Raw genomic sequence first — 14,557 nt, 5'->3', positions numbered from 1 at the left:
GTTTTTGTGAACCCACAGCTGTGTTGTAACTTTTATGCTGGACTCAGTAAACTTTGCTTAACTGAACTCTTCGTCTCAGATTGATCCTTGTGTTCTGGTAAACTTAAGTCCGATATAAAGAAGGCGCGGGAATTCATTAACTGGAGATTAACCGATTAAACTGGCCATAGGGCCTTATTTCCCACATAATTAGACATAATTCCCACAGTTTCCCAAAGCCCCAGATGACGTCCTCAAATGTCTTGTTTTGTCCACAACTCAAAGATATTCAGTTTACTGTCACAGAGGAGAGAAGAAACTAAAACATATTCCCATTTAACGAGCTGACATCACAAGTTTCACATTTCTTTCAAAATTGTTTGAGATAAATTTAATAATTGACAATCAATTCATCATTGCAGCTCTATTCATATATATTACATTTTTCATTGAAATATATTTTCCTCTATCGATACTTTGCTAACTCAGTGACTGCGTTCACATGCACGTAATATTCAGTTTTTCCCCTTATTCCGAATAAGACGATATTCCGCTTTTCTAAAATTAATATCATAATAATACTTCATCCACATAAAGCACACTGCTATAGCCACGAGTGACAGCTTTATTCAGCTCCTTTTCTGTGAACGATGTGGCGAGGGGGTAACGTTAAGGCGGAGTTAGCAAGCTAGCATTAGCCAACTAACACCGGCTGGCTGGCTTGCTTGTTCCGCCGTGCTTTTATGCTGCATCGGTTACAGAGAATGAGCTGAACAGTGGGCTGGGTCTAACGTTAACGGTCCTCTGACCCACTGCCGCTGGGTCTAACGTTAGCGGTCCGCTGACTCACTGTTGATGGGTCTAACGTTGGCGTCTTTTCTGATGTTTTTTTCCCGTTTTTTAAGTCTTGGTAGTAAAATCTTTACACACTTTACTCTTTTCAAAGTCTCTTCACAGTCTGCTAGTGTCATACGGTCATACAGTGTTATACAGTCTCCTGAATGACTTTTATCCAGAGAGAAGAGAGAAGCACATTGTGAGTGAAGCTTTTAAAGCCTGAACACATGTGTTTCCAATGTCACGTAGCTGATTAGACTTCTGCTCAGGTGGATGTAGTTGGAGCGGTGCTGACGATAACATGCGGCCGACACAAGGGCGTAACTTTGGGTTCAACATTAGGGCGGTTGAGATCTCCACTTTTAGTAATATTGAAATTTTGGGTTGCACTGGCCGGTTTTGATTATTGAGGGGGTTGTAACCCTCCCATCCCCCTCTGTAAATTACACCTATGGGCCAACAAACTCCACGTAGAAATACAAATAATAAAGGTCTTTTAATTCTGTTTTACTATTTTGTTTTTATCGTATTTTGTTGAATAAACTAGAGGGATAAAGCACAAATAATTCACTGTCATGGCTTCAAATAAATAGTTTATTTCTCTTTTCAAGGCAACGATTTCAATCTCAATAATGTTGCCTTGAAAAGAGGAAAGACCTGTCGGTTTTAATTGCAACACTCGCATGAGAGGAAGGACAGATTAATTGGAATAAAGCCGAACTTTCCGGTGCTTGAAACCGCCGAAATGGTAGTTAAATACAAAGTAGCTCCAAATAAATAGGTCATCTCTTAGGGGAAATAAACTTGTTTGGAGCCTAACGATGTGTACACCTCCTTTGTGCCCTGCAGTGAAGTTTTTTAATTTTTATGACATTCCTGAAGGTTTAAAGAGCCGAGAGAATTTAAGACTGCACAAATAATTTAAAAAGGAATAAACTGCTGCCTGGAAACATACGACTGTTAACAGATAGAAAGAGTGTTAAAACTTAAAGGGTAATTTGGTGTTCAAACCTCGACCCTATTTTTCCATGTATTGGTGTCTAAGTGACCAAGGTTATGTTCACACTTGGCGTCTTTTTTCAAAGCTGACAGCGTCTGTTTTACGTTATAATCCTACAGGGTAAAAACGTGTTTTCAAAAAAGTCCTGAGCGCTTTCTTAAAGTCGTGACACACCAACCTGATAATCAGCCGTTGGACAGTCTGGTGAGGTCGTGACTCGCGTCTGTTCGGTGTGCTCCGCGCTGTCGTCCGTCCGAGGGGCCGTCGTCCTTCATTTTGGCCGATTTGACATGTATAATCGGCGGGGCGGGCACTGCCAGCAGTCGGACTCAAATGACCCATCTGATTGGTGGAAAGCTAACCCGGAAACTAGGAGCGGGATGAGCGTGACTAGAGCCTCTCAAAATCTGACGAAAATCTTTTAAACTGACCTTTGTTGATCTGAAATGAAGACAGATTCAGCAACTGCACGGCCTATTTCTCTCTTCAAATGTTTTCAGAAACACGTTTCGGTGAACTATTTCAGTCCAAGATGAGATCGTATTCTGAACGAGCCGCCATGACAGTCTGGCTGTGAATTTCTGGAGAAACCAGACCCACGTGACGTGTTCATCCAATCAGCTGCCGGTTTTCATTTTTGGGCAACAATACAGATTAGCGCCGCCTGCTGTAATGGAGACGTATTACGTCTCGTCTCTTTGGTGTGTTCTGAGGCACTTTTTTGACCAACTCGGGGAGACTGATCAGCCCAAATGCCTTTTCTGCCGAGGGTCGGCCGTCTGGTCGGTGTGTCTGGGGCTTTAACTGCCGACTTTTTTTCTGCTGCTCGGAGCGTCTTTTTGAAGTTGAAAAAAAGTTCAACTTTTCTGAATAAAAATGCCCGACGTCAAGTGCTTTTTTGACAGCCTACATGAGATGCTGCTCGGGTTGAACAACAGGTTTCCTCAGAACAGTGTGCAACAGGCTTTGAAGTATGATTTCTCTCATTTGGCGGCTGTGTCAGAGATCTTAGCCAATCGGAAGCGACGTGTTTTTAAACTTGTGGTAATAAAAAGGCAGCACGTGTACGCATTCACGCACTGTACCCTCAGTTTAAATAAACGGTTTGCTACGTTTTTTCTTCACTCGGACACCTGCAGTATAATAGTAATGAAAAATACGTAATCCCTTTATTAAACTGTAGAAAGATATTTAGTCTAAAGAATGTCAGAATCCGCCTTTAAAACTAGCCAACTCTTCATGAATTACACTCCCCACACTTCCCATAAATATGACACAGACTGATGATGTGTCATCAACCAATCACAGTGCACCCGGCAGGTTTTTGCTCCAATCAGGCGATAAAGTGAGAACACCTGTGGGGGTACTTCGCACTGAAACACTCTGGTGAGTAAATAATACTAGATAACAGCTTCATGTATTGCATGGCTCTAAGATCAAATTACAAAGAAAAATATGTTTTACTCTGAAGGAAATGATTTGGATGAATAGCATTTTATTTTGAAAATGTTATATTCACAAAAGTAAAAAGCTCTGAAAAAAATATATGAATATTCACCAATTTAAAAATGGTATTAAATTATGTTTTGAAACTTTAAAAGCACTGACAAATAAGACAAACAGACTGAGAAATTGTGTCGTCTAGAGCAGTGGTTCCCAACCTGGGGTCCGGGGACCCCTAAGGGGGGGCGGCAAAGATCACAAGTCTTTATCTGGTTTGAGGTTGAGGTAAAAAAAAAAAATATTTGCACGTTAAACAAATTATGATAATACACTAGAATATATAATGTATACAAAAGTCTGTATAAAAACTATATATTTTTGTTCTCGCTTAAAATTGTAGGCAGGCTACTTAGTAGGCCAAACCTCCGGGACCTCTTAACCTGGGACCCTGCTGTCATCAGGTCAGCTGATAGCTGCTAGCTGTTAGCTGCTAGCTGCTATCATCCTCGTGTTTCCTGCCGCCACAGCATCACTATTTTATGAATGAAACATGGCGGAGAAACGTAAAAGTGCTGATAACTCCTCTATATCAAAAAAGAAAGTAAGGGAAAGTTACCTCACCTTCGGTTTCGGAGGGGGGGGGCTCAGCTTTTCTTAGACATAAGTAATGGGGGCGCCAAGGAAAAAAGGTTGGGAACCACTGGTCTAGAGCAGTGTCCATCAGTGGTACTTGTCCCCCTAGGGGTACTCTGGAGAACTGCAGGGGGTACATGTCCCCCTAGGGGTACTTCTGTCTTTTTTTTCTCCAAGTTTGTCGCTTTTTATTACGTTTTTGTCGCCGTTTGAAGTTTGTCACATTTTTTTGAAGGTTTTGTCATTTGTTTTGACCTATTCTTGCCTTTCTTCCTTACTTTTTTCTACTGTCTTTTTTCTAAGTAAATCTATCGCTGACATCGCTGTATTGTTCATCTTTATATAGACTTTTTTTTTCCTACTATTCGTGCCGGTTAGGGGGTACATGGCTTAAAAAAAACAGTTTAAAGGGGGAACATAATTGAAAAAAAAACTTTGAGAACCAGTGTATAAATGTATTTACTGTATTCATGTTTTTATATTTTAGAAAAAGAATAAAAAGAGAAAAGCACAGCAGGTGAATGCAGAAAGAAGACTTTTATTTTGACAGTGTTGGTTCTGCAGGAAGTAAACAACACAGCTGACGTCTTTATAAAGTCTCATCAACACCGTGGAGAATCTTTGGCTTCATTTCAGCCACAGAAACAAAAACTAGTTTAAAAACTCAAAACTTCTCCAGCTCCGTCGGGACACAACCCATCTCCTGCAGCGATAAATTAAAAAAACTCAGAGTTAAAAAATAAAAAGTAGCATTCTGAATGGCACATTATCATCACTTCAAACCCTAAAAGCCTCCAGGCAGAAATCCCCTCTGACATCCTGTAATATGTTGTATATGTATATTAGTTTCTGTATTTATTGTTGTATGTTTAATGATTGATTAACGACTAACTGATAAGGAGGAGGGCAGCCCTAGAAAACTCTGACATGCAGGACTTTAAGTTTCAGTGTTGCATTCACATGCTGCTTTATGTTCAGAAAAATCTACAATCACGACACCACGGCTCCAGCAAAACCAGCAGCTGAGAAATAATCATTTATAACCCTCCAGTTCATTTTGCATTGACAGCAAACAGCTTGAAATACGTTTTAGAAAGAGTCCCGCCGTCATGCTTAACAACAGCTTAAAGGGTCTCTGGACCCTATGTTCCTATGTTTGTGTGTCTAAGTGACTGATGGGAACAACAATCTTTGACATTGGTCCGGTATTAAGAGAGATCGCTGCAGTCGGCAGCGGAGAAACAAGCTGCAATCTAAGTTAATAGTAATTGTCCAGCTTGTTTTTACCTTCACAGAAGTGCTTGTTTTGCCGCTGACAGACTCAGATTAATATTCATAGTGTTATAGGATTTCTAAGGAGGTCGACCTCTCTGTTAAAGAGTAAGATCCTTTTTTTAAACATAAAAACATACACGAAACTGCGTTTGTTAAACCCACCAGACTCCATGTAAATAAACAGTCATTTTAGCATCGTAAAATACACTTCATTCAAAGTTGACAGAAACCAAATAAAACTATGAAAAGCCGTTTTGGGTCGTCTTTCCACTTTAACCAACCATCACAAGTCTAGTTTTGGTTGAAATGAACAGAGTTTACTGATTTACATGTGAAAATATGTTGGCTCTATACACGCTAAAAGTATTGCTTTTTTAAATGGAGTCTGGTGGGTTTAGCACTAGCGACTTCAGAGCCGTTTCTGGTTAAACAGAAAGGTCTTAAAGAGGTTTTAAAGGTCTATCTCTGTAGGGATCATTCAGTCACCTGCACACAAAAACAGGGTCCAGGTTAAAAAAAATAAAAATAAAAAAATAAAAGTTACCCTTTAATACGTTTAGAAAGGTTTCAGAGTCCCCGCCATCGTGCTGAGCAGCCCGGATGTATCCTGTGTGGTTTTTTTTCTCAAACTGTTTTCCCGGACTCGGAGCGAGCGGTGAGCGGCGTCCGTAATAAATCTGCACGTCGAAGGAAATTAATCTGCAGCAGTAGCTCGTTTCACTGATGAATCGTCTGCGGCCCAGAGCTGCACCGATACCAGGGCTGCACCGATACCAGAGCTGCACCGATACCAGGGCTGCACCGATACCAGGGCTGCACCGATACCAGAGCCGCACCGATACCAGGGCTGCACCGATACCAGGGCTGCACCGATACCAGGGCTGCACCGATACCAGAGCTGCACCGATACCAGGGCTGCACCGCACCGATACCAGAGCTGCACCGATACCAGGGCTGCACCGCACCGATACCAGAGCTGCACCGATACCAGGGCTGCACCGATACCAGAGCTGCACCGATACCAGAGCTGCACCGATACCAGAGCTGCACCGATACCAGGGCTGCACCGCACCGATACCAGAGCTGCACCGATACCAGAGCTGCACCGATACCAGAGCTGCACCGATACCAGGGCTGCACCGCACCGATACCAGAGCCGCACCGATTCCAGGGCTGCACCGATACCAGGGCTGCACCGATACCAGGGCTGCACCGATACCAGAGCTGCACCGATACCAGGGCTGCACCGCACCGATACCAGAGCTGCACCGATTCCAGGGCTGAAACCATTAACATTAGCTGATCGATGGTTATTAAAAAAAAAGCAATTGTTTTTCAAGCAAAAATGGCAGAAAATGCTGTTTTCAGCCCCTCAGATGTGGACATTTCATGCTCTTTTCTGTTTTATATCATATTAAACTGGATATCTGTGTGGTGTGTGTGTGTGTGTTTTTGTTTTATATCATATTAAACTGGATATCTTTGGGTATTGGACAAAACAAGACATTCAAAGACATCAGCTTGGACTTGGATGGACATGTTATCGTTTTCTGACATTTTATAGAGCATAAGATAAATCGGGTTAAACAGTCAAAAAATATATAGAAAACAAACTGTGAAACTTGGGTTGTTATATTGACTCGCCCGACGTGGCGTTACTGTTGCACCCTGATGGACAATGACAACAGTAGTTAGTTTCAGCCCGACCTGTACGAAGTTAAAATCTGTTCTGTAGAACACAGAAAAAAGTATCGGTGCACCTCTGGTGTTGAGCTAAAGGTGCCCCCCCATAAAGAAGCACCCTTTCCCTCTCTGCAGACACACACACACGTTTCACTATCTTTGTGGGGACCCGTCATTGACATAATGCATTCCCTAGCTATCAAACAGCCCTTTAACCTGTGCAGACCCCACAAGTATACTGTATTCCCCGGTTTTTGGACCCCACGAATATAGTAAAACAAGAAAAAACACACACACACACACACAGAAAGATTAAGCAAACAGCTTTGTTTTTTCCGCTTCGACTGTGGCGGGTTTTAAGTGCGATCGGCCGGTTTTAAAGATGAATGAGCCCCTCAGAGGACTTTCTAATCCTTCAAACTTAACGAGCTGCTTTAACACAGAACACTTGTTCTGCCTCTACAATCACTCAGCGTGCAAAATGCCAACAGAATAATCCCCAAAAGGTCTGGTGGGTTTTACACTTTGTTTTGGAAGAAAGAATTAAAAAAAGAACCGGGGAGTTTTGCTTCTTGCATTGATAGCCGCCATGAGACTTAAACTTTCCAAACAGAATACAACAGAACATTCAAACACGTACACATGTTCAGATCTTTCTGTGCTTCTCGTGTGTAACCGGTACTTTCCACCCACAAAGCTTTGGGCTTTTGTTTTGAAAAAGAAACACCCGGCGATGTGTCTAACGCTTCCTGCTGTTCAGAGACTCTTCTAACCAATCGGGATGAAGAAGTAAAGGATTCTACGACGCAACATTCAAAAATGATTCTGAACACACGTGTCTTTTTTTCCCGTTTGTATCTGTATTTCCAGTCCATTCAGCCAGAAAAAATGTCAGATCTTCTTGCTTGTTTTGGGAAAGTTTAACCGAACAAATGCTTGATTTACTTTTAGTCTTGTTTCACATCGTACAAATTGGGCAAACGTCTCTTGTTTGCCTTGTTTCGGATCAGAGCACGTGGGCTAGAAACCTTTTTTATGTGCGCGGTGGATTAAAAACACTTCTAAATCTTTTCTGGGTTTTCACAAAGATCTCTAGTTGTATTTTTGAGAATCAGACGGTCGGCTCTGGAGATGTATGAGGCACAAAGAGTTAAGATAGAAATAAAACAAAAAAAAATAAAAATAATCATAATCCCGACAGAGACTGAAGACATGAAGACACTTGCAGCAGCAGCACAATGTGCCGACAAATAAATAAATAATCCATGTGAAGTCATAGAAACTGATTCCTAAAAGCCTTTAAGTCTTTATGCTCCAAAAGACAATAATGGAAAGTCCTACATGTCACCGGCAAATCAACAAAAACATGATCAGAGCTGATGAACTTTTGTTTTTACCTTTTGGATCTCAACGTTAAAATCTCTCCCGTGTTTGTTTCCCCCTCAGACATTACCAACCAAAAGCTAAAGCTGCCGCAGCAAACCAGGTGACGTCGCCCTCGACTTACGCTGGTCAGAGCTCCTCCGGAACAAGTGCTAACGTTAGCTAACGCTAGGCTATATGTGGAAAAACAGCGGCAGAGAGAAAGACTTACTAACTGTAGATACACGGTAAATGGTAGGAGCCAGAGGCTTAATGCGGTCGAGCCGCCGTGCACGAAAAGGAGCAGCTGAGTAAATGAATATGCTGTGCACAGCTCTACAATGACATATGGTTTTACCATTTAAAATATTAATAAAATAGAAAATCAATTTGTGGCAGTCAACGGTGATATTGTGGCGGGCCGCCACAGATAAATCAAAGTATGGGGAACATTGCAGTGGCGATACCCAGTCCTGCAAATAATGATTGGCAGTAAACCATTTATTAAAACATACGACGAACTAAAAGCCTGATAGTTGGTAGAACTTCCGCACCGCAGTCGCATCACGTCTCCTTAATCGGACCGCCTTTTCTCGCCGGCCTGTTGTTGTTGTCGCAGTAAAAACTTAAGCCAGAGAAAACTGTTTTTCCTGTTAAAAAAAACAATCATGTGTGGCGGCCGACGTGTGGGGTTAACGCATGTGAAGCAGGAAAGGGGTGGGGCCGTCTGCAGACACTCATTCATTCTGTCTGTTTATCTCTCCGTCACCCTCGCTCACTCAGACTGTAGGATCACAGTAACATGGCGGCACGCCGTCATGGAGATAAGGCAAACCAACTCTCTCTCTGCTCTCGCAGCACAAACCTGCCCAGAGTTTCCTCGTGACGCTTCGCTGCAACCCCAAAAGACACAGACGGACTTTGAGTTGTTTCGATACCGATAACAATCTCGGGAAAGCCTCCCATACTGCCTAAAATGCCGGTATGGACGAGTCTGCGCACCGATCCGATACCACGTAATTTAGCCCCGAAAGACACTAACTTCAAAGTAGCATTACCGGAACAAAAACGACACTGGCCCCTAGCCGTGCCGCAAGCAGACCAAACCAGAAATCAATTCTTCTGTTGCTGCCACAACCACTGTCTTTTAGAGCGGCGAGAAGAATTCAGAGCTGAAGCGATTAGTTGATCGAAATCACCAACTATTTTGATTATCGATTTAATTGTTAAAGCGATTTTTCATGCAAAAAAACTTTTTTTTTTTTGAAAATGCAGTTATAAGTCCCTCAAATATGGAGATTCCCTGCTCTTTCTTTAATTTCATATCATAGCAAACTGAATATCTGGGTTTGGGACTGAAAAAAAAAAAAAAAAGCAAGACATTTACCCTCCTGTTTTTTTTTTCAAAGTTTCTACTCAAAGAAATATGGTTTTCTTTTAACCGAATTGCCCCCAAAAACAACAACAGGGTTGGTTCAATACAACGTTCTTCACAATATCATTTCCGGATTTATCAATTCCGGATGTTATATTATATTTTACAGCATTTGGAAAAAGAAAAAAAGAAAAAAACGGTTTAAATGTTTTAAAAACCATTTCCTGACTAAACTCTGACTAAAGTCTTCCTCGGATTTTAACTTAAATCAGAATATATCAAAGTATTTCATAATTTCTGCTTTTTAACTAAAAAAATGGAGGTATAAAATCATATAAATGAGGTTTATTGAGTATGAATTTTTAATAAATAATTGTAAAACTTAATAAGTTGAGTTAATAAGTTGGTTTAAGGGGTGAAAGATTAGAAAATGTTGAATAAAGTTTTCACCTGGGAGGACAATACAAGGGTTAAAGACATCGCCTTGGACTTTGAGAAACTAGGATGGACATTTTTCACCTTTTTTCTGCCATTTAATAGACCAAAACAACGAATCTAGAAAATAATCGGCAGGTTAATCAATAATGAAAACAATCGCTGGTTGCAGACGTAGAAGAATTGATTTCTTGTTTTGGTCCGCTAGCGGAGAGTTTACCCAGAGACGGTTTATACAGCTTTTAAAAAAACAAAATATATATCGGCCAATATGAAAGGTATCAGGTATCAGAATCGGGAAGGAAAACCGGTATCGAAACATCTCTAGTACTTAGCAGTTAATACTTAAAAATCAGGGTTTAAAATTAACTTTTTTATCCACCAGCCAAATGGTTAGTGCATGTTCAAATTTGACCAACCACTCAATAGATCACCATTGGTCTTTTTGGGCTGGTGAGTGAAGCAAGTCTTTGTGCCACTTAGCATATTTTGTGTGTGTGTGTGTGTGTGTGTGTGTGTGTGTGTGTGTGTGTGTGTGTGTGTGTGTGTGTGTAAAAAAGCCAACCCACTTCTTTATAAAAACGCTCAAAAACTTTTTTTAGTACTGAACCATCATCTTCAGCACCGTTTGAATTTGTTAGAAAATTATAAGAAAGGTTTTTTTTTAAAAAAGAACAAAGAGTCTTTTTGTCCTTCGGGTTCCGTTTTCCTCAGTGGAACTCGACAAACTCCTCGAGCGTTTTGGGGATCTGGTTGCGGTAGGTGATCTGGTGCAGGCGGACGGCGCGCGCCGCCAGGCACTTGAGGCTCATCTTCATCTGCGTCTTGAGCAGGATCTCCGACACGCCCGTCGTGCTCTTGTCCAGCGGCGTCTTCTTCTGCTTGTTGGCCATGTCCGTGTGGGCGCCGGCCTCCACCAGGCTGATGATGATGGCGTGCAGCGTGAGGAAGTCGCTGATGGGCCGGTTGTACTGCACAATGACGTGCAGCGGCGTGTTGCCCTCGTGGTCCACGGCGTTGACCTGCGCGCCGCAGTCCAGCAGCAGCTTGGTGACCTGCGCGCTCGGGAAGCTGCACACGTCGTTGGTGTGGAAGTCGTCCACGGGCGTGTTGGAGCTGATGGCGAGGTGCAGCAGCGACGCGCCGTCGCGCGAGCGCGGGTCCAGCTGGATCAGGTCGTAGATGTGCTTGTTGATGCGCGCGCGCTCCTCGCCGCCGCACGTCGTCTTGGTGGAGATGCACGTCAGGTACAGGAAGGTGAAGACGTTGGACTCGTAGTTGTCCAGGGCCTGCGGCAGCTCGGGCTCCGCTGCGGCCGCGGCCGCCTCCACGCGCGCCATGCTGCGCCGGATCTCCAGCACGCTGCAGCTGAGCACCTGCTCCACGGCCGCGGCCAGCACGCGCTCCTTCAGGTGCACCATCTGGGAGAAGACCTGGGCGAAGCGCAGGAGGTCCTTGTGCGTGTTTCGGTTGCCCTTCTGCCGCAGGCGGAGCGCGTGCAGCCACAGCTTGATGCAGTGCTCGAACTCCATGTTGTCGGCGTAGACGGCGCCGCGGTAGATGATGGGGTGCGACACGTCGATGTTGTCGGAGCCGAGGACGCGCTCGCGGATCATCAGCCCCTCCATGTGCAGGGCGTCGCGGTCGGCGCGGATGGCCTCCAGCTCCGCGAGCGTGCGGCACTCGGCGCGGCCGCCGTACGCCTCGATGGCTGGCAGCAGCTCCTTGGCGACGACGTTGTCGGGGTCGCGGTGGCGCTCCGTCATGGCCGTGTGCAGGTAGTGGTACGTCCGCTGGATGTCGTAGTTCTCGCGGTCGTTGGCGAACGAGGCGCCCAGCAGTTCCAGCGCCTCGATGCGGCTGCGCGGGTCGCAGTCGGCGTGCGCCAGCAGAAGCTCCACCACGTCCGCCTTGCAGCTCTCGGCGGCCACCTTCAACGACAAGAATCGTTAGTGGCGGCCCTCAAAACACACAAGCTGAATACACTACACATGTGTCAAACTCATGGCCCGGGGGCCAAATCCGGCCCCTTGCAAATTTTGATACGGCCCACATTTCAATTTAGGTTCACAGCAAATTTTGGCCCGACTAATCAGTTTTAAATTTAAAACAAACTGCATTATTACTAAGGGTTGTGTTGCCTGTTCACCTTGAGCGGCGTCATGCCGTGTCCGTTGACAACCATGCCGGCCTGGCAGCGCACCAGCTCCGTGACGATCTCCAGGTGGCCGGCCTCGGCCGCAAAGTGCAGCGCCGTGGCGCCGCAGTGGGCCTTGGCGTTGGGGTCGGCGCCCCGCTCCAGCAGGAACTTGACCACGTCGGCGTGGCCCTTGTAGGCGGCGATCATCAGGCAGGTGTTGTTGTACTTGTTGGTGATGCGGATGTCGGCGTCGTGCTCCACCAGGTAGCGCACGATGTCCAGGCGCCCGTCGAAGCAGGCGGCCCGCAGCGGCGTGGAGTTGGTGACCGTGGTGTGGTTGACGTTGGCGCGGTGAGTCAGCAGCAGGCGCACGACCTCAAAGTGCCCCGCCCCGGCCGCGCACCACAGCGCCGTGGCACCGTCGATGACGTAGCTGCGGGACAGACGGGAGACACTCTGCTGTTAATGCAGGGTAAACAGCACTTACTAGGACTGTGCTTTGGTTGACGGTGCAGACATAAAAATAATAATATAAAATAAACAAACAATAAACACAGAAACAAATACACACATAACTATTTAACAAGTGCAGGATATACAACAAATGTAGTAGGATATGCAAAAAGGATTTATAAACAAACAAGCATTACTACTCAGGGTGTTGATATTAATCCAGTGTTTCCCACACAGACTAATGTGTGGCGGTGCGTCGCACTATCAGCACCGGCCGCCGCACATTGTGTTTAGTTATTAATTATTTATTTTTTTAAACGCTATTTAAAAACACGTTCTTCTGCATTTCCTTTTCCTGCCCTCCTCCGTCTCTCTGTCACTTGTGTCTCACACACACACAAAATGCGGTGTTTGGTGTTTTTTGCCCCCAACGTCGCCTTTCAGGCAGCGCGGCAATAATCATGTCAAAGAAGTAATGTCAGTGTTACGGTGAGGGTTAGCTGCCTGTAAGGCGACGTTGGGGGCTTAAGACACCATCGAGCCCACCGTGCACACAGCGTCTGTCTCCGTAAAGGAGAGAAGACGGCTGGCCAAGTTCACTAAAGGTTGGTATCTATCTCGTGAACACCTTTACACAATCACACATTCACAATCACCGACCACACTCTTAGCAAAGAAGCGACTGCGCCCGCTTTAGGAAGTTAGCTAGTCACAAGTTTGCGGTAAAATGCAGTTGGGTTGTCGAGGTCAAAACACTGTATGTAGCAGCTGTGAATCAAATAAACGTATTATAGGCTAAATAATGTTATGTCATTTTTTACTCTTACACTGAACGTTTGCTGCTTCAATCCAGATGAGTATTGTAAAAAGTATTTTCGGCGACTGAAAAAGGAACGTGTTGAGGATGAGGTCCAGTCTGAACCGGAGGTATCGGTCTGAAACAGAGCTCAACGGTTCATTCAAACATTCATTTGTTTACAACATTTTCAGGCTTCAACCAGTGAAAGACTCAGGGAGAGAGGGAGAGAGATTCGTTAGGCATTGAAGTAGGAGAGGAGGACAGCATCCAACAGCGTACCCCCCCCCCCCAACCGCTCAGGGCGCTGGTCCAGCACTGGCAGCCCACTCACTCTGACATCTCTCCATTTGTGCAGTTAGCCTAATAGCTGGTTTGATTTGCACTGAGTTATTGTTTGTAGTATATAGTTTGATTATGCCCCCTGTATTTTAAGGAAGAACATTTATTTATTTACGATACATTATTCATTCACAAAGAAAATCGGTGTCCTTAAAGGTCGGATTTTTCCTCATTTCTTTAATTAAGGCATTAAGATCAATTTCCAAAAGATGATTTTTGTATTCCTCTTTTTTGTCAACTTTAGCATGGGTGTCCTAATTTTTTCACAAGACTGTACATAGTATGTTATTATTATTATTATTATTATTATTATTATTATAACATTCATATGAAATAACCAGTGTGCAAGTAGCATAATATGTTGTAACGTGTGAGGTAATGAGATAGTTATCTCACACGCACATAATAGCGTGAGAAGATATGGAATCGTGAACCATGCATGTACATATTCACACCCTTAATTATTACTACACCAGTCTCAGCCGGATATTTCTTTTGTAAATTGGGTCACAGAGTCTGCGGTTACATCACTGAGTGGGTGTGGCCGTCTAGACAAACCAGCTGAGCAACAACAGTTTCTGTGTCGGCGCTCATTTTAACATCATTTACACCCCCCCCCCCCCCTCTCATTACTATCAGGGTTCAGAATTAACTTTCTCATCCACCAGCCAAACAGCTAATAATAAATGTTAAAAATTGTACCAGCCACTTAATAGATTAACATAGTTTTTTGGGGCCGGTGAGTGAAGCTAATGTACCATCTTACCACTTGCATATTCTACCAGAATTTGGCTGATGGAGGAA

At 44.2% G+C, this 14,557-nt stretch overlaps 2 protein-coding genes and 1 long non-coding RNA gene across 3 annotated transcripts in view; 1 reads left to right on the top strand and 2 right to left on the bottom strand.

Annotated features, from left to right (window-relative positions):
• Positions 1 to 14,557, top strand: part of LOC116036403 (NLR family CARD domain-containing protein 3-like) — a 1,020,880-nt gene that overhangs the window by 460,071 nt on the left and 546,252 nt on the right. The gene's annotated exons all lie outside the window — the stretch shown is intronic.
• LOC116054926 lies at positions 7,854 to 10,520 on the bottom strand. The gene is made up of 2 exons (XR_004106182.2): positions 8,948 to 10,520; positions 7,854 to 8,862 (listed from the first exon to the last, which is right to left on the bottom strand). It is a non-coding gene; the product is annotated as an uncharacterized LOC116054926 (long non-coding RNA).
• The window catches only part of fem1b (fem-1 homolog b), a 7,888-nt gene continuing 3,946 nt past the window's right edge, over positions 10,616 to 14,557 (bottom strand). The window contains exons 2-3 of the mRNA XM_031306679.2: positions 12,172 to 12,595; positions 10,616 to 11,953 (exon numbers count right to left, since the gene is read on the bottom strand). Of these exons, the coding sequence (XP_031162539.1) occupies positions 10,733 to 11,953; positions 12,172 to 12,595 (1,645 nt within the window). The 3' untranslated portion in view covers positions 10,616 to 10,732. The remainder of the gene's footprint in view (positions 11,954 to 12,171; positions 12,596 to 14,557) is intronic.

Source organism: Sander lucioperca, chromosome 7 (genome assembly GCF_008315115.2).
Source record: "Sander lucioperca isolate FBNREF2018 chromosome 7, SLUC_FBN_1.2, whole genome shotgun sequence".
Classification (NCBI taxonomy): Eukaryota; Metazoa; Chordata; class Actinopteri; order Perciformes; family Percidae; genus Sander; species Sander lucioperca.
This window is presented reverse-complemented; position numbering and strand designations above follow the sequence as displayed.